At 32.4% G+C, this 23,252-nt stretch overlaps 1 protein-coding gene across 1 annotated transcript in view; it reads right to left on the bottom strand.

The window, feature by feature from the left end:
- Window positions 1-4,913: 4,913 nt before the first annotated feature.
- Window positions 4,914-23,252, bottom strand: part of LOC135216390 (sodium/hydrogen exchanger 9B2-like) — a gene marked incomplete in the record, with an annotated part of 345,785 nt that continues 327,446 nt past the window's right edge. The window contains 1 exon segment of the mRNA XM_064251668.1: window positions 4,914-21,747. Coding sequence (XP_064107738.1) covers window positions 21,610-21,747 — 138 coding nt within the window.

Here is a 23,252-nt window from a genome sequence, read left to right as displayed (position 1 = left end):
GCATTAAATCATAGCTTAGCATAAAGATAAAACATGAGGATTTTAATGGGAATTCTTTACTTGGTAATTGTGCCAAGACGATCATTTAAACGATGCTGAGATGCAATATAGTCGTTTGAATATATATATTAATATATATATAATATAATATATATATATATATATTAATATATATATAGATATATATATATATTATATATAATATGATATATAATATATATATATATATATATATATTATGTATATATATAAATAATATATAATATATATATATATTATATAATATAAAGGTAATGCCACGGAAGAAATGTAAAAGCTACGGTCTTAACGACCCTTTACTTAAAGCATGACTGATCAGAACAATGAAAAGCACAGACAAACGGATATCACAGGATTAACAAAAGGTCCAATTCACTTTAAAGAAGTGAAAATAGGCCTGGGGTCTAGGTTAAAGTTGAGTTGAATATAAAATTTATGCCAAAGGCCAAGCACTGGGACCTGTGAGGTCATTCAGCGCTGAAATGGAACTTGACAGCATAAAAGGTTTGAAAGGTGTAACAGGAGGAAAGCCTCACAGTTGCACTATTAATCAAGTGTTAGGAGAGGGTGGAAAGTAAGACGAAGAAAGAGAATATGAAAGGAGATACAGTAAAATGAACGAAAGTGGTTGCAGCTAGGGGCCGAAGGCACGCTGCAAAGAACCTTAAGTAATGCCTAAAGTGCACTGCGTGAGGTTCACTGATGGCACTACCACCCTACGGGAGGCTAGGTTAAAGGTTTAAAAGCAGCCAACCCACACCTGGTCACAGGTAATTTAGTCAGAAAACAATACATTTTGAGAACAAAGAAGCACATACTACCCGACAGTGGCTAGATTAAGGAATTAAGAGTGGTGCGGTCAAACACACGTACTGGCCAAAGGTAATTCAATTCGAAAAACAATACATTTTGTATTAGTAACATGAAATATACAAAAGTGTTCAGACAATGAGTGAGAAACGAACAAAAGAGCATGAGAGAAAAAAATAATTAAAAACATGTGGGACTAATTAATTAGTAGTTAATTCATTCATTTAAAATAAATGAATTTACTAGTAAAAAATTAGTCACACATGTTTTTAACTATTTTAATTTTTTGTCTTCTTCTCATGCTTGCTATATTTATATCTTATGTTCGTTTTTTACTCATAGTCTGAACACTTTTGTAAATTTCATGTTACTAATACAAAGTGTATTGTTTTTCGAATTAATCTAGAGTTCGGGATTTTTACAAATTTGTAATATCCGGTAGTATATGCCTCTGTTTTCAAAATGTATTGTTTTCGGACTAAGCGTGTGTTTTGGCTGTGTTTAAATCTTTTATCTAGCTCACGGGCGTTTTTTCGTTTCTTTAAAGTGAATGGACCTTTTGTTATTCCTGTAATGTCCATTTGTACATACCTGTACTGTGTTTTTCATTGTTCTGATCAAGGTTACCTTAAGTAAAGGGTCGTTAAGACCGAAAGATCACGGCAGTTCTCGCTTTTTCATTTTCCTCCATGGCATTACCCTTTATTTGTACAGAGCATCACGTTTTATATATTTCGTGATCAAGTTATTCATATATATATATATCTATATATATATATATGTATATATATATATATATATATATATATATATATATATATATATATATATATATATATATATATATTATATATAGATATATATATATATATATATATAATATATATATATATATATATATATATATATATATATATATCTTATATATATATATATATATATATATATATATATATATATATATATATATATATATTATGTATAATATATATCTATATATCATATATATATATATATATTTCTATATATATACATATATATATGTTATATATCCATACCTATATTATATATCTATATGTATATATAATATATATATATATATATATATATAATATAGATATATATATATATATATATATTATAATATGTATATATATATTATATGATATATATATATTCTATATCTATATATATATATATAATATATCTTATATATATATATATATATATATATCTATATGAATAACTTGATCACGAAATATATAAAACGTGATGCTCTGTATAAATAAAGGGTAATGCCATGGAGGAAAATGAAAAAGCGAGAACTGCCGAGATCTTTTGGTCTTAACGACCCTTTACTTAAGTTCACACACAACACGATAAAGTATATAACTAACAATTCAACGAAAGTGAAATCACTAACACAAATTTATGTTAACAAACGAAATACGTATATGTGAACGAACGAATTCCAGCGTTTACGATAATGCTGCCGCAAAAAATGGTCAAGGAACACCTTTACATGAATGTAAACTATTTCCTGTACCCACGTACACTAATACACTTTATTTACAGGTACATACTACAATAAAGGTTATGCTAGGTACTGAATGGTCCAAATTTTTGTATTTCATTGTTTATTGGTCAATTTAGCTTTATTATAAAATTTACTGTGGTGTTTTTGTAGGCAATTTACACGTAAAACATAGTTCAAGATACGAAAAAATCAGGTTATGAAGGTCGCTTCGGAACGGATCAATTTCTTATCCTGAGGCACTACTGTATATATATATATATATATATATATATATATATATATATATATATATATTATATATATATATATGTATGTATATATATATTATATATATATATATATATTATATATATATATATATATAATATATATATATACTTATACATCTAATACTGCGTCAGTTATCAAGTATTAATTGATTATCTTTTATCTTTATGAATATCTTAAACATAATCTCTACTGTTTATTAATTTGGTATTATTTTGCATTTATATTTAATTCACACTCAGTTGTTATAATTTATAATGTCTTCTGAAAAAAAAGACAAAATGAATTCGCTATTATTAGATGCATTCTTTGTTTCTCTAGCTTTTATATTAGGTATGTTGTGTAAATAAAAATTCACCGCCACTGTCCCACGAATTTCCTCATAGCTTATGATACTTCTTCCTGATCCATTTATAGGCATGGTATAGTTTTATCATTGGTAGGTATGGATCACTCCTACTCTATATTTATCACTCCAAGTAATTTGTGGTTCATCATGCCTTCTAAAGCTTATTTTCTGTCTACGGAATTAAGTGCCTTTTGAACATCTGTTGTTATAACAAATAATTGTTCCATTCTGTACGTCTCTTAAAAACAGCATTATGGAAAATATTATATATATTATCTATGCCTCTTCCGTGAGTTGCAGAAACTGTTAGTAGTTCGTGTGTTTTTGCAATGTGCAATTTAGCTTTATCAGAATGATTCCCATTAATATGTTATATGATACATTGTTCGTCTAAGACATTTAACAGTTGGATATACTGTCTGCTGTGAGGACTATCTGACGCTTATCCCAAATTTTCCGTCACTAGTTCTAATAAATTGAGACTCGGCTAATTGTTTTTTTAAGTATGGGACTTGGCATTGGAACTAGTGCTTCATATCCGTTTTCTTTGTTGTGCTTTCATGCCGGATTTTCTTGATTTAATTCACTGTGGTTCGTTTTGTATTTTTTGTAACTTTTAATTTTCGTTAACTCTCTCTACAAACACAATATATATTTTCAAAAAAATTTATATATATATAATATTATAATGATAATAATGCTATATTCCACCTCTGATTTATATAAATAAATTTTCATTGACAGATTTCTCTCCAACCCCACCCCCACCACCACAACACACACGGCACCTCTTCTCTCCCCATCCATCTAGTATCTCTGTGGTCTGAAACCAGACACGAAGCATTTTAAAACTTCTTGTGCAATACTTTTTTTCCCCCATCTTCGTCCAGACTCCCTTAGAGAGAGAGAGAGAGAGAGAGAGAGAGAGAGAGAGAGAGAAGAGAGAGAGCAGGGGAGAGAGATAGAGAGAGAGCGGGAGAGAGAGAGAGAACGAGAGAGAGAGAGAGAGAGATGAGAGAGAGAGTTTGGAAAGAGTTTAGTCTAAAGCCTAGAAAGTGACAATGAGAAGGGTTTACTCCATATCCAACAGCAACACACTTTACCCTCAAGCCCCTTTGCGTCGGCGATTGGTTTGGTTGGAGTACAACCAACGGCAAGTCGGGGCTTATAATATTTCAGTTTATGATTTGATGACATATACACTGATAAGCCTGAATTTGGTTGTTCTGAGATTACACGCTGCTAAAAGAATGATATTGTGTACTTCTCTATCTTAAATCAACTCTTTGGCTAACCAATGAAGTATTTTGTCAAAACACCGCAGCTCCTTGACTTACTGATGATGGATTGAGATGTCATCCAAAAAAGTAAATAACTAATTGATTATTTATTATTATTAAAAAATGAACCATATTCATATGGAACAAGCCAACAGGGGCCACTTACTTGGAATTCAAGCTTCCAAAGAATATGGTGTTCATTCGGAAAAAGTAACAGAAGGTAATGGGAAACACAGGCAAGTTACTCTAAGAGACAATAGTTAAGAGAAACTGGACAGTGAGATGGAAAACAGGTAAAGTAGATGTCTAAAAAGCAGATGTAGGTGAGGGCCAAAGGGATGCTGCAAACACCCTTAAGTAATGTCCACAGTTCAACATGTGAGGTGCACTAACAGCATTACCTCTTTATGGGGTCTTGATAGTTTCCTCATTTCATATACGCTCTTTCCTTCTTTGCCAAGCAATCAAGGGTCAATCCTGATATGGCAACAAATCCTACACCTTAAAGATTTTGAGACATTTGCATGAATTACTAAATTTGAGCTTTCATCTTATATGCTATTGTATGTTGGTCAAGAGGTTCAGGAGCATTTGCTTTTGTGACAAATGGCAAGGAAAATAAATAACACTCTTAAGTACAGCTACTTAATTTAGTCGCATTGCCATAACAATTACCAATACTTAATATTACAAAAACAGCCAAAGATGGAACTTTTCGTTTCAATTAAGAATAAAATTTAATTTGCCGTTTCCAAATTCTGAAAAGAAATCCTGTATATATAGGTAACAACTCACATATATCAAAATACAGGAATACTGCTTAAATATTTGACTATGTCTACAAAGAGGAGCAATGCCTTGAATGATGATCAGTCAAGGCATGAAATAAAACAATTGAAACAATATTTCATCCATTAAACACTTCAAGAACAGAACAAAAATATTAAACCAAAAAAATTCTTAAACCATTTATAAAATAATAGAGCAAAGACAATGCCAAATCAGAAAATCTTGTTTTCATGGAACATATGTCACATAATGAAGTCAACCACCAATTAGAAAAACTTTTTGATCATGAAAACCATTATTTTTGGAATCTACTGCTTACTGGAAAGGTCAAAGAATATTTTCATTCAAAAGAGTTTTGTCTGGTGTAAATAAATATGAAAGTAAAGGACCTTTAGGGAACATTTATCCCAACCTTGAACACCTCCATCAAATCAAAATTAAGTTTTCTAACTTAAGGCTACTAGAGATTACCTACAAAACAGAATAAAGTATACAATCTTGTCACAACTATAGACTACACATTAGCAATTTTCCTGTTTCTTTAAATACACACTGTTAACCTTTTCAGAAAATTCCTCCACACTATATTCTGCATCAATTTGTAGCACCATATGAAAAAAATCATAAAAAACTCATTACTGTGCATAATTACAACTATTGTACCAACACTTATACATGAACAATGTTACATAACATCACTATACAGAGCAGAACTGCTGCTGGAAATGTAGTTATTAACATACCCTGATGTATTTCAAGAGTAACTTGACTCAACACATTTTTTTTTAATATAAAACAAAATTACACCGTAGTTTTCCATACAAACCCATTACTCAAATATCTGCCACATTTTCGTCCTTCAAATATTCTGATACAATGCATGTTTTCATACAACAGACAAGTTTCGTAGCAAGGCACATCTGCCACCTGATACCTTAGGTATACACCAATCACCTTTATAAATATGTATGAGGCTGCAAAATCAAAGGGGCCAGAAGGCCACTCATACATGAATGTGGGCTTTGTCTGTAAAAGACTAATTTTGTCTTATAAAAACATTCACTCTTTTTTTCACTGTAATCATATATGTATATGTTCTCCCATATGAACCCCAATTTAAGTGGGTAGACCAAGCTGTTGAATGCTCCAGAGCTGTGACCAAGATATGAGGGACAGAAAAGTATTAGGAGACTAAGACAGGTCAGGAAATGAAGCTCTGGTAACTTGGGAGTTCTTGTACATAGGGATGGGCCCCTTTAGAATGTGAAGTAAGGCACTTGTATCTGTATTGGTATCAACTGGTTTAGGAAAACAAAGACACTTACTGTACATGAGAGATGCAAAAGATATAATGGATGAGAAGTGAGAGAATTATGAAGATGATGGTTCCTCTAAGGTTTCACATTTGAGTGAAATGTGACAAAATATTATTCCTAGTCCAAATGAATATTATCCATTCAGTTACACATTTAAGTTCTAAGCTAAAAACCTCGCGAAGGTAGACTGGCACTTCCACTGGATCAGTTGAAAAGAACAAATCTCTATAAGCTCTGCCCTTAAAATGTTGATACTTAACAAGAAAGTACATTTAACTTACAAACACCAAGAGAAAAACAGTCTTCTGTGTGAGATCCAGCAGTGAGATTATGTAATACAGAGAAAAGGTTGCAGCCGAGAGGTTTAGATGGTCCAGTAGTCCTTGATATTTGAGATTAATAACCTCTTACCTCACCATAGGAAATTCAACCACAATTAAGGGAAAAATTAATAGTACACTGCATTACTGTCCGTTGTCTGCCACTGAACAATATGTATAGAAATTGCTTCAATTGCCTTCATTGATGTTGATGGCTGGAGCTCTGCAAGGTATGGCAATGCCTTTGGCTGCTACTGCCAAAAATCCTTTACTTCAGAGACCTCTTGATAGTTTAAAGATGCTTTATCTCTAGATTTTCAATTGATCTAAAAAAAAAGGTTCCTGAAAATACATCTATACAGCAATACCCCTTGGATTATCTGTCTAAATGGAGAGGAAGTTGGTAAACCACTTCCGTTGCAGCCAAAGAAGAAGGAATGAAGGTCACTCTCACATTTTTTTGTCTAGGACCTGCCTGATGAGTCTAAACAGAAGTAATGTGAATGTTCTAGGAGTCTCAGAAATGCATTAGTGTGTCTAATTTGAGAATTGATGCAAACAAATGTTCTTAGAAACAAAGAGAATTTATACTTACATTTAACATTTGCTAACCTCAAGGTTGGCAATCTTATTGGCAGCAACCTATAATAGATAACTACATATTGTATCTGCCGAGGTGTAAAAGTCACAGGAATGAAAAGGGTGAAAAGAATGAATTAGATGATTAATTACTGCATTAAGAATAATGATGTATACTACTGGCAATCGTAAAGGTAACAATCTTGAGAATTCTGCTCAACTGCTATCAAAGTAGCAGACAAAAATGGAGGCAGGTGACTGATGGACACCAAAGTTCAAGGTACCACATGCGCCATGCTACAGCTTTTCTTCTGTCCATCAGGCATAAAGAGTACAGTGTCTATGGACATTCAAAGACCTCAAACGTGGCTGTATATGAGTCATGGGTTCTGATACAACTACTAACGAGTACTGTGTCTGAATGTTCCAAGAGGTGTAAATATAAAATACTGCTACGGTTTCTAAATTCAAGCTATAATATGTTTCCATATAATAAATGAAGCCCTTCAACACTTAAGAGAGAGAGAGAGAGAGAGAGAGAGAGAGAGAGAGAGAGAGAGAGAGAGAGAGAGAGAGAGAGAGAGAGAGAGAGAGAGAGAGAGAGAGAGAGAGAGAGAGAGAGATTGTATGGTAAAATGACATTAGTGTACAACATGGTATGTACATACAATAACTAATGCAAATATAATTTACAAGTTGCCTTTTTTTCATAAAACTAGCTGAGAAACAAGTAACAAATGCTAATTAAATATCAAAATAGTTCCAAGAAAGATTGCAGTGTAAATGTAGCATCTAAAATGCATTCACAATGTATAATACTAGTTAATGTGTATGAATTAACTTAGAATGAGACATTTTACGAGTGTAAAAATTTGCAAATATGTATGTATTTTATGGAAACTTTTCATTTGGAAGTTTCTAAATCACTCCAAAGATAAAATAAAAAAGAAATTAAGAAATGAAATGATTTTACTAAATATCTGATGTGATTCTAGCCTTGGATATAAACATTCAAACAACAGTTTGATGCTACAGAATCACCTGAGGTAATTTGTCTCCTTAAATGATAGGGACACATCTGTAGGAAATATGCCCACAGTTTACAAACTCCACGGCTCCTTCCTCCAATAGATACTACTGTAAATTATGTAATCATTTTGATACAATATAATTTACAATCATACAATATCATAAAATTGCATTTTAAGAGGACACACAATATACTGAAATATCAAAAAATGGGGGAACATTTTCTTGAACATAGGATATACTCTCTTAGTTAGATAACATGTTTCATACTATGTAGCAATTAAATTTTTTTTTTAGCAAAACTAGTAACCAATAAGAAAGAACATTATGCTCAAAGAGCCAGCAAGCAAGGGGAAGATGAAACAAACATAAATTCATGAGACAAATGATTAATATTGCACTGAAGAAAATTTTCTTATAACCACATCCACAAACATCATAAATTAGGCTTAATGTCTAAAAGAAGAATAAATTATAATAGCCCATCCATCACATCAATTGAGAGATCATGTTGAACACTTAACATGGTCTACATGACCATATTGCACTTTATATTTGATATTTACATGGACGGAATTGTGGGAGGCTAAATAAAAATACAAGAAGAATATAATTATAAATTAATAGCCTGTAAAGAAAGCCCATACAGAACTTTCCTGGTGAAATTTCTGTGCAAAAACCCTCAGGAATGGACAATGATACATATTCATTCCTGTAATAAAGGACCCTTTAATGCGTAACAATGAACTAACAGTAAAGTGTATAATCCACCAAAATTTCTGAGTGATATACTATATCAAAACCACTGACACTGAGAATTTTCCTCCTATTCAGCCATATAGCTGAAAAAGTACTATTATGTGCATTGTAATTACATTGTAATTTTCCGTAGCACTGCCTAATTACATTCTTTAACTCAAAAAAAAAAAAAAATTTCCAATGCTGTACGTAGTTCCAAAATAAAACCAACACAACTGTATATTTAGTGGTAAAAATAGCTTTAGAGTTGGTTTATAATTTTACTTTTTTGAGATTTTTATTTTTATTTTAGTACAACAAATGTATGAAGTATTATGTATTCTGCTCGGTATAATGTACTATTAACGGGAATTTGATTACGCACTCTCATAAATTTCTAGGATAAAATCCATGAACGCATTGATCTGTGAACAATAAATTTGGGGAGTAGCGTAAAATGCACGAAAGTAGTTCTTCTTAGCCTTGATGTAATATATCTGACTTTATTCTGTCAACATTCAAAGATAAAGGTAAAATATAAAACTTTATATTAGCCCATACTGTGAGTGATTTATAACAACAGTAGTAATCTGTAACAATATGTACTGATACTTTTTATTGATGCGTGTTTGACTCAAACAGTCAACCAACTGTCAATGGGAAATGTCGTGATCACTGTTTATAAATTATATCGCTTTGATTAAAAAGTTTTGAGTTTATGAATCCCTTCCTTGTAATTTTATTGAATTTTGCACCTTTACTAAGTCACAGATGATTTAGAGGCAGTTCATTGCCTTTTTTAATTGGCTAAAAGAATGTGGTGAAGATCTAAAAGCTCCTGTGCATATTTTGAGTTCATTATGAACTGGATCTAAACTTTTCAATGTTTGATCTACGATTAAACTATATATCTGGCACCCATAGGCTAGGATAGACATAAAGTTGATTTGTATAGCAATGTAAAGGTAGGTGTCAGCTCTGCAGTTTGTGTGAGATCAATTTTTCATTTTTAATGAATTTTTGCAATTGCCTTTTAAATGGGCTACACACCCTTTCTATTTTAGATGTGTTAAAAATAACGCTGTAAACTTTTGCTGTTTGACTTATGGGTATATGCTATGTGAGGTTGTCTAATCATAAGGTAATGTCTTTTCTCTGGAGAACTGGAAACCTACTGATGAAGACCATTTGTCTATTTTTATGAAAGCATTCCTGATGATATGTTGATATGTTTAGCAAGTCCAAAATTTTCCAAATTCATAATGGCCTGGTATCACAAAACTGAATGTAAGTCTTGATTTTTGTTTCATTTATAAGTACAGCACAGCCAACTCACAGCATTAGCAAAATTTTGTAGTGGTTCACAAAAGGACAAATAAGATTAAAAGCTTCACCTTCCTTGATATAAGTAAATTAAAATAAGGAACTGAATATTTGTATTTGAGGAAAGGTTAGGCTACCTAACATTAAAATTTGCAAACATCTCAAAAGATCAAAATTTAATTATCTATAAGTGCTACAAAATAGGACTCTGAATGCTGCCTGAAAGTTAATTATACGTACATGACTAGATGCTCATAAATATGTAAGGTCTCTAATAACATTGACTTTTGATAATGAAGGTGCAATTTATATGCCATCATATGTGGCCTTTGCACTCTAGCATTGGCAACTTAAAGCTTAGTTTTTAGAATTTATGTGAGGATGAAGACTGTTTCACTTCACTGCAACTGAAAATTTTGAGAATCCATAAGTACCGACACCTAGAAGAAAAACTGAATGCAGAAAATGGGGATCAATAAAAAAATATGTAGTTCATAATGTGACCTACCTCACCATGGAAAAAGTCAAGAAATTAGAGCACCTTACTGATGACATTTAGGCCCTTCTTATTTGAGGGTCTCAGCATCAACCCACAGCAGATTTATTCACTTTCAGCACGGGTTCAGTAGTTGATTTTCATGAATTAATTGGTCAATTAGGCTTATGAAAGAGGATTTGTAATTTGTATAAAAACCTTAAATGTTTTTGAAAAAATATAAGCAACTAACATTATATCAATATTACGTCAATGCAATAAATCCTAAGAGTTTGAAAACTGATATGATTGTCCAACAGGTTCTACATTTCTTTTCTTTTCAAAATAGTGAATTCTCTGGTAATAATGAGTGTGTTAAAAATAGCCAAACCCTGTTAAAATAGCAGCCATGAATATTTTTTTTGTTCAAAATAGCATATTTATGCAAAGCTATACAAACTGTTCTGCATACAGTATATGGCCTAAGATATACTGAATACATGTGCAATAAATTTTGCTCACAATTTACAAATGATATCAATGGCAACTAGTCATTACAGCAGAACAGATTTGGGACTAATACCATGAAAAAATGATCAGCAAATACTACTATCAACAATAACACAATATCTTCAGTAATATCCAATGTTTTCTTAAAGTCTTGTAGCTCCATAGTCTAGATATCTGAGAAAGGCAATGTCTGGGATTAGCTAAATTCGCACATAATTTACCATATATGGAATATCCAGTCGTTACTTCCAAACAAATTCATGGTTGATTTTAATTTTCCATTACCAGATACCATTCATTCCTGAAGATGACCTTATATTAATAGAAAATTTTTACCCAATTTTCAACATTACTTCAAAGGCAGACTAATAAGGACAGACACTGATAAACTATGGAAGCAGAAATATTAAAGCAAAAATAGACATTCAAAACCAAACAAGAGCAAAAATATCAAGACTACAAATCCCAGGGTTCTTGATGTCAACATAATTATCATCATAACTTTCTACATACAGCAAGCCACATAAGGAATACTATATTAGAATGGCACGTTTCACATTAGCATAAAACAGATAGAATTATTGCCAGACTTCTAAATTTACATCAACATTCAAATACCATTTTTAACAACATACAGTAGAAAATGTTTTCTCATAAGGGTCAAAAAGTTAATCTTTTTAATATTTACAAAGACAGGCCCTCACAAAGACTGGCTATAATTCCATTGCATACATTATAAAGCCTTGTAATGATAGCATTCACTGGTATATTCATGGTGAAAGTAAAAGTGCAGTAATACTCCTGTATATATGATCTTTTGGTACAAAATGTTTTGCCTACGCAATATTTGATGCATAAGAATGAGCATAAAAAACTACATTCAATGCTATCAGACATTCTCCATAACAGTCTCCTGGATTGGTGTTTTAAAAATAAGAGAATAAGGGAAGGAAAGTGGTGAAAGGATATTAGAACAATAAAAGTGCATGCAAATGATAGAAGGAAGGGAAAAGAAAAGTATGAGCTTGAGCAGGTTCTTAAAACATGCTTTTATTTCATACTTTACGAAAATTCTCCAAATAGTACCACCCTCAATCTTTTCCCAAATGTTTTTCATCATCCAATCATAAGTTCTCTACTCCTTCACCTCATCCCAAGTCACTTCCATTTACCACATTCTTTCAAGAAGTAATGGTAAGGATACACACCTATGGAAGACAATGGTGAAATGAGAGATATTTTTCACTTTCACTCAAATAATTGCTTTGGTTCATTCTTTTCATATTCACACACTATTTAATTACAGGCAGCCCTCGGCTTAGGACGGGTTCGGCTTATGACGTTCCGAGGTTACAACGCTTTTCAATTATATTTATCAGAAATTATTTGCAGGTTTACGACGCCTACAACGGTGATCTGGCAGAAGAAATACGACTCCAAAAATAAAAAATAATCAATATTTGAAGGTTTTTCTGATGAAAAATGCTATAAAAATTCAGTTTACATAGTTTTTTAATGTACCCAAGGCATTAAAAGTAAGGTTTTCTTAGGATTTTTGACGATGTTCTGGCTTACGACGATTTTCGGCTTACAAAGCGTCTCAAGAACGGAAATCCCGTCGTAACCCGGGAGAGTGCCTGTATATAGCTTATTTCTCTATTTTCAATTCTGATTTTTTCTTTGAATCATTCCATATACTTTTCTTTTACAATTTATTTCCCTTTCACCTATCTTTCTTTTGTTCTTCCATGGGAATACTTTTGCAGACTTTAAGATTCAGAGGGAAAGATCTGGGTATTATATTGCTGGTTTTAAGGAGCTGGGTTTGGAAACAAACTTGAATATTTGAAATGAACGGTTTCCTAGAAAGAATACTCATAAGTATACGTACTGTACTTGTAAAACTGAGAGCTAATCATTTCAACTAAATTGTAAAAAACTCTCTCTGATGGTTTGTTGACCACAGTCTAATGCTTACCAATCCTGCATTCTGCCTTACTGGGCCAAGTGAAGGGCCACGAGGTACAAAAGGAGCCACATTAGAAGAATGCTAAACAAAATGTGTGGCCCATCAAATTATACTTCAAATTCATTCTCACTTGGTTGACAGTATTGTTACTAAGCATGGCAAAGTACTATACACATAATAAGCAAGAGAACTGCCCGAGTTTTAGTAATTTCTCCATGTAGGAATGGGGATAGGATTCCTCCTCTCCTCTGCTTCCCACTTGTTGATTACAGGGCAAAATGGAGGGACTAGTTACAACCTTCACTTTTATTTATTTTACTGGAGATGTTTGTAACAACTTCCTTTCTTTATTCTTTACATTTTCAGTATGTTAACAAATGGTAATTGTTAGAATAATGCAATGCTGACAGATTTTCAGCCATTATCTTTATTTTAATCTTATCTGTTTCTATTTCTGTGTTTTCAGTAGGATGGGTGACGACTTCTTGGAAAGTTTCCCTAGTTTTATTATGATAAGCTTAATACATATTTATAAAATTTCCCATTAAAATTGGTCATTTGGAAAAGAGGAAAATGCAAAAAAAAAAAAAAAAAAAAGTTACTGGTTCCGCATAGATTGTAAATTAAGTTGGCCTTGTCCCGGAATGGTCGCTTTATTCTAAAAAGAACCCCGAGAATCCGGCTAATGACAGCCATGTTCATGGTTATTTTGGCTTGACTACAGTGTATGAATATATTTGCACATATCTCAGAATATATATTGTGCATAAGTTTGGTGCTTGTTTCCTTGAACAGTCTGCCGAGCTGCAATTTTGTTAGATCATCTTGTTGGTTACTTAGAGGATGAACAGAGACCTTGTGAAGAAGCTTTTGCCTGGTAGTCCTGAACTTGGTTTGGTATCCACTTAAAGAACTGTTGTCTTCAACCAAAGGAAGTAACAAGGTTAGTGTTAAAGGATTTTCCTTAAAATATTGCTTTTGGCAATTTTTGGCACTGATTTAATAAACTTTAATGCAAAATGTAATGATTCATTAAAATGTGTACCTAAATGCTTTTAACCCCTTTGCCACTGGCCTGATGCATTGCTGCAAATGCTTGCATACCGCATGAGACCCCGTCGACAGCGAGTAAATCAATCATCACTTGCCCCCCACTAAACTTCATGTAATTCATATTTTTCCTTTATATTCTTATGTGAAAACATTGTGTATATATCAATGAATATTTTTTACCTCATTGGCCAGGAAAAATAAATAATAATAATAATAAAAGAGGAAAAATATAAGGATATTGGAAAAAAGAGGAATATATTGTGGAAAAAGTAATTGCAGAAATAGAAACAGTTATAAAGTAGTAGAAATAAAGTAGCAGAAAAAGTAGTAAAGTATTAGTAAAATAGTAGCAGTAGTAGTACACAGTAGTAATAGCAGTAGTACCAGTTTTCTTACAAAAACAGTTAGTCCTAGGTTTCATACGGAAACAGTGTATACATCAATGAAAGTTTACTGCATTGGTAATGACAATAAAACATGATAAATAATAATAATAATAATAATAATAATAATAATAATAATAATAATAATAATAATAATAATGATAATAATAATAGGAAAATAACAAAAAAAATAATAATTATAATATGGTAATAATAGTAATAATGATAATAATATAAGCAACAACATCTAAGACCAATGCATATACATACAGGGCATTTTATTCACCCACATTAAAAGCTATAAAAAAAACATACATACATCTCATCACGTGTAACAAGCCTCCATAGAAGTCCATACTCCTTACGCTTTCCTGTTGAACAAAAATACTCCACTGCCCAAGCATTCATCCATTCACACAATTTGTCAATTACATCTCCACAAAAAGAAAGAAAAAAAAAACTGCATCATGTAAGCAGGCAAAATCTGGTATGTAAGTAGAGATCCCATTGTCACCCTCTGTGAATCGGGGGGCTGGGTCTGGGAGCACGTCACAAAATGGATCAGTCATGAACTGCAAACCTTCATTGACAATAGGTTCAATGTCTTCCAAACACTCATTGTCACCGTCATCCTCTAAGAAACAGTTACTATAATCATTATCTCATATATCTGGCAGGTACTCAGACCCTGACTCTGAAACACTATCATCTGACATGATACTAAAAAAAAAAAAAAAATCCATATAAAATAACTGCAATCAAAAGGAAAAAAGGTTTAGAATTCAAATCTACATGGTTTACGGACAAAATCGTGATCATCCGTCTCAGATAATAGCCTGAGGCGCACTGGCAAGTGTTAGACAATAGCCATCGTAATATCCCTTATGACAATGACATCACAACGTTCCATCAGACGCTCATTGACTAGAATGAATAGTGGGTGGAGCTTCAGCACCACTCTCATACACAATACTACGTCTGAAAACCATCCAAGCTAAAGAAAACAGCTTTGCTTTTTGAGGAGGGATGAAAGACTTATAAGTGTACATTGCAGTTTCTTATTACTGGACCGTAAAAGATGTACATGTGTACATCCCACTGGTGAAGGGGTTAACGAATTTTTGTTATTGGGATGGTGTAAAAATTAGTCATGGCAGGTGCTATATATAATAGTATTTTTGTTTGTAGGTCAGATGAAGTTGATTACAGTGTTAAAATATGAAAAACAGCCTAAAAATGTTAATCAACTATGCAGTCTGAATAATCCTTCCCTTATGAATAAAATACATAGCTTTGTAACATTCAGGCTATCGTGCAAAATTAAAAAGACTAATGTTAGACCATCTCTTCACTCAACTTCATTAGATGCTTACCAATGTTATTTACATAATGCTGCAGGGGGCAATTCACACATTTTAAACAGCACATACAGTAATACCTTGAGATACAAGTACTATAATTCGTTCCTGACCGAGCTCGTAAGTCAATTTGCTCGTATCTCAATTCAATTTTTCCCATATAAAATAACTGACAGAAATTTAATCTGTTCCGGCCTTCTAAAAACACCCAACTCAATGATAATAACAATGAAAAAAAACATGGTTTTAATTGCTATACTGTATAGACATAGTACTGTACACACACACACACAAAATAATATAATAAATGATTACTGTGATATGAAATGAAATGTGGTTTTATTATGAGTTCTTACCTTAGAGGCAGACAATAGCAGCTAACAGCGGTGTGTACTCTGCTCGTAATCACATGCCAACTCACTCATCCGGACACCACACTCATGTTTCTCAATAATTTCATGCTTAATCTCCATCTTCATCATGCCTTTTTCACTTACTACAAAGAATGTTCACAAATACAGTAAAAATCACGTAAATAATGCAAAGACAACACAGGAGATACTCGGGAGACGCGTATGGAAGTCGACAACCACGTTAACTGAATGAGTGAAGTAGGATTAGAGCACTCCAAAGTGCTCAGCCATCTAGCGTTAGCATCTGTAAGCGTGCTCGTATCTCGATGCAAAATTTTGCTCGGAGGCTGGCTTGTATCTCGGAATGCTCGTATGTTGGAGCACTTGTACGTCGAGGTATTACTGTAACTGCATTTGAAATTGAGAGTTAAATTTGTTGACCTACAAAAAAAATTTGGTTACTTATATTTGGCAACAATTGCCAAGACCACTGCGCTAATTTATTAAGCTGTAAATTTGACTTCAATGGATATTAAGCTAACATAAATTTACATAATTTGTAACATACAACATCTCAAACTTTTAACAATAATAAAACATCTGTTGTAATGGGGCTTAAAGGAAAAAATGATAACATAGCATAATATTGGGGGATTCTTTATGGTACAATTGTTAAGCTCTAGTGAAGAAAATGGAAGTAAAAACTAAATTTTATCTGTAAACTGAATAATATGCCCAAGAGCAATCAAATTTTTGGTAGAAGCTACTCTTAACACAATATAAAAATTATGTTAAAAGCAAAATATTCCATGAATAAATCAAATTATAAGAAAAACATCCATATGGTTAGGAAACTGGTACTACTCTTCCCTTAACAGTCCTAAATATGAAAACTGTCTATTTTTCTGCAAAACAAAAATTGTAAGATTATAGTACAAGGCTCACATAGTAGGCTTAACAAAATTAGCACTAGATAGCTGATCTGTACTGAAGAGAAATATACAAGCAACATATACTTAATGTTATTGTCAGTACATGGTAATGGGTAATGGAAGCATAAGGATTATACCAATCAAAATGAATGCTTAAGACAAAGAACTTATCTTGAAGGATATACGGCAGTCACCGGTTGGTGATGACAATAACTGAATTTCTGGAGCCGACATGTGCTATCTCTTCCTACCAGGCCCGTTCCTGAGTAATCCACAATACTATTAACGTCAATATTTGGTTATTGGCAATATTACAACCAATTTTTGGTTATCGGTGATTTTCGGTTATCATCATGCCGTTCGGAACAAAACCCCCATCGATAACCGGGGACTGCCATGAAAAAATACATGGATAAAATCTAATCCAATAATTGGCCTTCTTATTTCTCTTATTCACATAGCATCCCATCTTAGCTTGTAACTTGCCTCACACTTACACTGACCATCTCAGCTTCATCAATTTACCAAAGTCAACTTTTCTTGATGAAAAACTAAAGAATTGATGAGGGGTATACTAATAATGAGATTCTTATGTAGTTCTAAAATTTTTGCTATTTGGTAATTCAAATAAATTGGTAAAATATTTTCAAAACTTACTCTTAATAACTGCTTATTTTTCAATTTTAAAAATTTGAGCTGTACGAATTACTGTCAAGATTAGGTCACTAAAATCAGGCAATTAATTAATCATTTCAAAAGCGTACTTAAAATTTGCAATAAATAGGGTATAACACTAAGCTAAACAATTTGCCGTTTTTTCTTGTTTCCCACTCAACTTCATGCATTTTTCATCCTTTATGCCATCAAAAACAATAATGATGATGCAGTATTTTACTGAGCCATTGATGAAATATACAAAGCAATGAAAAAATGGAATAGAACACAAAAATATATATTTATTGTATTCCTCATGTGCTATGCTGTCACCACAACAATGTAATTGAAAATTGAGTAAAACTCCATGAAAACATAAGGTGTGAAAGAAGTATGCAAACTTCATAGTCAAAATTGAATATGTACTTAAAAAAAAAATAATTCTTGTAACTTTACATGAGAAAAAAATTCTGAAATGGTACAGTTCTGTACTACGTACAAAGGTACAGTATTAGTATAATTTTCAACACTCTTAGGCCAGAAGTACGCGAGCCGGTCTACGGTGCCATGGTGGTGATGTGGAATCCCATAGGTTTCCATTGTTTATAAGCTATGTCGAACACATGAGAGCCTGTGGCAAGTGACTGTGGTGAGCTGTCGGTGATCCCTGCCACAGCTTATAAACAATGGATACCTATGGGAAACCACATCCACACCACACACTGATGCCACACAGTGGCTTGTGTACCTCTGGCCTAAGAGACAAAGGTGTGAAGTGTACTATGTATGTAGTATTATATATAACACTATCGTCACTATGTACTTCTCAGCTTTACATCTCTTAAACTACTTTTTATGTAAAAAATAGAAATACCTCTATCTAAGGGAACCTAATATGTATTCTTTATACCACATAAAAACCTTATACTCATCTCATGTCCTGGTGAATAATAAATATAGTAATAATGAATAAGGACTCTAGGTGTTTTGTTACATGACTATAAAGGAAAGGGAAGCGTGAATATAAAGATGGCGAGAATACAAAAAGCAATTACTTTTCCTATCATTGAAAAGTGAATAAATTGATAAATTACAGCATATAATATAGAGTACCAGTATATATACAGTACAAAACATAATAAAAATTGTATACTGCAGTCCATATAACTACAAAGCTTTCAATTAGTAAACAAAAATAGAAACTTTTTGCTATATAAAATTGAATAAATTTGATTATGCACCAAAATTCAGTAAGTTATGTGCTAGCACATACTATTATGAGAGCTGATCAAAGCACAAAAAATCATCAAAACTAAAAACATGAAATTCAATGTGAATTGAAGATAGTTCCCTTTTGATTTTTCAGTATATAGAAGCTATAAAATTACATACACAATCATTTTAAAATTGTCACAACAGTCAATGAATATCTATACATATACACTTCTCTTTATAATTATGCAACACCATTACATAGTCAACAATTTTACAAACTATCAGTGCAGTGGAATTAAAGAATAATGCTGAAGTAATATGTTTTTGTGATTTAAGCATAAAACCCTCTAAACAATATTTACAGTGTTTATTATAAACTATTCAGTCAACAATACCTACCTTTGTCCTAATGGTTCTGACAATGTAACAGTGCTATAAGATCAAGCATATTGGACTTACTGTAATTCTATGGCACGGACCTAAATAGTGTTTGGTAGAATTCCATTCAACCTTGACTCATTTTCATGAGTGAATAAGTTTTTGGCAGTGACAGATACCTATAGCAGCTTAAGATCCATCTCATAACATGGTTATCTTAAGTTCCTTGACACCAAAGTTTAAATTGCTGGGAAGATGGACAGTGTCACACACAGGATATGTTACACAAGCCAGAGTTGGCACTAACTTTGTCAACTACAAAATTCACTCCTTTAATCTCAACATGATACCTCAAGCAAGTGTTTTTACTGACTCTTCATTTCAAAACACCTGGTTAATAATATTCTCAATGCTACTGAAATTTTTTTACTAAATCTTCATCTTGAATTTCTGTTGATTTAATTCCAAAAAGGCTGTCATCTGATAAAATAGTTGTAAAACCGCATTTTACGTAAAAAGTAAGTAACCAACATCTATTCAATATAAAGATATAACTTAAAATTAAGTAAGAACACAGCTTTTGTTTTGAAAAGTACTTTGGTTAAGTATGGTACACATTTTATAACATGGTGTCTCACAGATACTCAGTACCCTTAGGCCTTCTTGTTCCCGTTCAGTTGTCATACATAACCCTTGAAAAACTTAAGTACAATTCTCATGACAACTACATAAAACTATAGGGATACAGTTTGGCACAAACATGTGTTTTAAGTCAAACATCTCTCCAAACACACAAACACTCAAATCACTGTATAATAGTTCATATGAATGCAAAACTGCATGATGAAATTTTATATCATTTACATCCTTGAAACTCCACACTATAGAAACTCAACTCATAGCTCTAAACTTACATTATGACCATACTTCTCCTTCTTATCCCTTGGGATAAACAGAATAACAAAAATGTAATGATATGTCAAATACAGTATGAAACCATTCTAAACTATCATATTTGTAAAATACTTTACAAATATTCCCATTAGGCTAATTAAATGCAATAATTCAGACTGGATCAAACAATTATGTGAGTACATGTTTTTGCTGTACTACAGAGAATGATGATAAAAACTCTTAAGAAATTTGATACCAGATAAAAACATCACATATGCATTTATCTTTTAAAAGCAAGATATTTTTGGCATTCAGTCACAAGTAAATAAATCAATGATCAACAAAGAGAATTTATACTTTATAATTCCCTTAATGAACTGATCTAGACATTAAACTCTCATCAGATATAGTATGCTTTGTGTTCAACATAAATAAAAAAAACATCTGAAATATGTATTTCAAGAGAAACATAATGGAATACCAATAAAATATAAATATAAAAAATTATGAGGAAATTAATGCCAAACTTGCATTTTAGCTAAACCGAAAAAATCTTATCTCAGACTGAGATAGTACTAATATTTCACATGCAATATATAAATGACTGGAAAGGATTCTTAAATTCTACCATGACAGAAAATGTCAAATTTATTAAGAGACAAAAATTCTGAAATAATTGAAAGCATATATTTTACTTTCACCACATTATTCAGTGTCTGCCTAAATGTGTGAATAACTGCAAAATAAAAGTAGGGATTCAATAGATGTGGAGAACCATGACTGTTTAATGTAGTTTTATCAGCTGGCTTTACTTTCTGAACGCTTTTTGAAGATAGTATTACTATATCAGTACTTTATCAATATTTCCTGTCATCCATAAATTATAACACCTCAGTAAAAAAGACAATTAAACCTAAGATAGTAAGCATACATATTTTCTCTTAACCAATGACGTTTAAAAATCTTTGAGTAAAAAACCAAATCACACTTTTATATTGCACAGTTCCACTTACAAATAATTTCTAAAAAAAGTAGTAAAAGAAAGCCCATATAATTATGCTAAACTGTTGTTTCTGGATCATCTGCAGATCGCTGGGCACTAGCCTTTTTTGCAAGGAGTTTCGGACCCGTAAGCTTTATTGCTGCAGCACCTATTGGTGCTGTCACTAGAATCACCATCACTGCTAACGTAACAACCTGAAATTATTATAAGAGATTGATTCAGCATGCATCTCATGCACTTAAGTGCAATTTCATATAGCCAAAAGGCATAGGTTACACTTTTTATATATAAGTCCCTTTCATTGTAAGCTACTCCCAAGGTACTTTGCACTAGATGGTCAGGGGAGATTTGTGATTTAATATTTGCAAATATACAAAGGAGAGTGCTTGAGTGCATATACGTATATACCGGCAAGATAACTTCTGAAACTGATAGTCATCGAGAGCCAAGTGCTACGGCTCTGTCAAGAACTATCACAGCATAATATTCATTCACTGTGGAAGCCAGTTACTGCAGTACTGTTATAGTCTCTTGTTGCTCTCTTTGTCGGGCTGCATAGCCAGATTTATCTAGTTTCATTTGTAAAAATAATTGTTGTGGTACATTGAGTTTGCAAGCCACTTACTGTATTTATTGTTTACATACGTACTGGGCACTGGGTGTAGCCCCTAAGGCAGACTTTCGATTAGAATTCCATTTCTAATTGTCCAAACCCTGCCCAGCATATAACAATTTGAAAAAGTACCATATGTTTGGAATGCCATAACCTGTAACTTTTATTTTTTTCCAGAACTAATCACCAATTGTTTTTTATATTTAGGCCATTCAGATATTCAGACAAGAAATCCTTAACTGCTAGTGTTGCTTTATTCTCTGCACATAGTATAGGGATTGGACAATTTGAACTATTGATCAAATATTATTCCTTTTCAATATGATGAATTTCATATTCATATACCATGCTTATTCTGTTTTAATTTGTTAGTATGAGGCTCATAATTCCAAATATTCTGCCTTTTACTGATTATAATGGGTTCTGGAAATGTTACTTAATCACCCTAACAAGAATATCTGCAAGTGATCTTGTTGTGATGGTTGCAATTTTGGCAGTTTTATCGGTCTCTTTTCCTTTAATGCCTGCTTGGGCAGGTAACCTACACAACAGGCAATAAACATAATTGATCCAAACCTTGCAAAGTGTGATCAGTTCAATAGTTGGCGCTATAAAAAAGAAGTTAGTCTAGCTGATACCTCTATTTTCTTTTTGTGCAGTTTCTTCTATTCATAAGATGTCACAAGAAACTATCAATTTTAGCTCTAAGAGTTCCCTTAGTTCCCTTGAAAGCCGTCTAAGCCTCCCAGCAAAGATCTCTCAGCAATTCTAAAGAATTTCTGAAAAACTTACAAACCTTTGTGTGAAGTTTCTCTGCTGGCTCTCATACTAAACATCATATTTATTCTATTGTTTAATGCTATTTTTAGGGATAGTGAGGTTCATAGCTCTCTCAGGTAGTCATCCCTACTACTATGAGAAACTTGATTGGACTATCTTCTGTAACTGACTTCATGGCAAAGGCAGAAACTAGAACTTTTTTGCTTTTATTTCAAAGACCAGATCATCTTGGAATGGGCTGTTCCAAGAAACAGCGTTCTTGAAAATCAAATAATGTACTTCCTCAGACAAGTTATCCTTAGTGCA

This window comes from Macrobrachium nipponense, chromosome 6 (assembly GCF_015104395.2).
Source record: "Macrobrachium nipponense isolate FS-2020 chromosome 6, ASM1510439v2, whole genome shotgun sequence".
NCBI lineage: Eukaryota > Metazoa > Arthropoda > Malacostraca > Decapoda > Palaemonidae > Macrobrachium > Macrobrachium nipponense.
The sequence above is the reverse complement of the archived record's forward strand: the minus strand, read 5'-3'. Positions and strand labels throughout refer to the sequence as shown.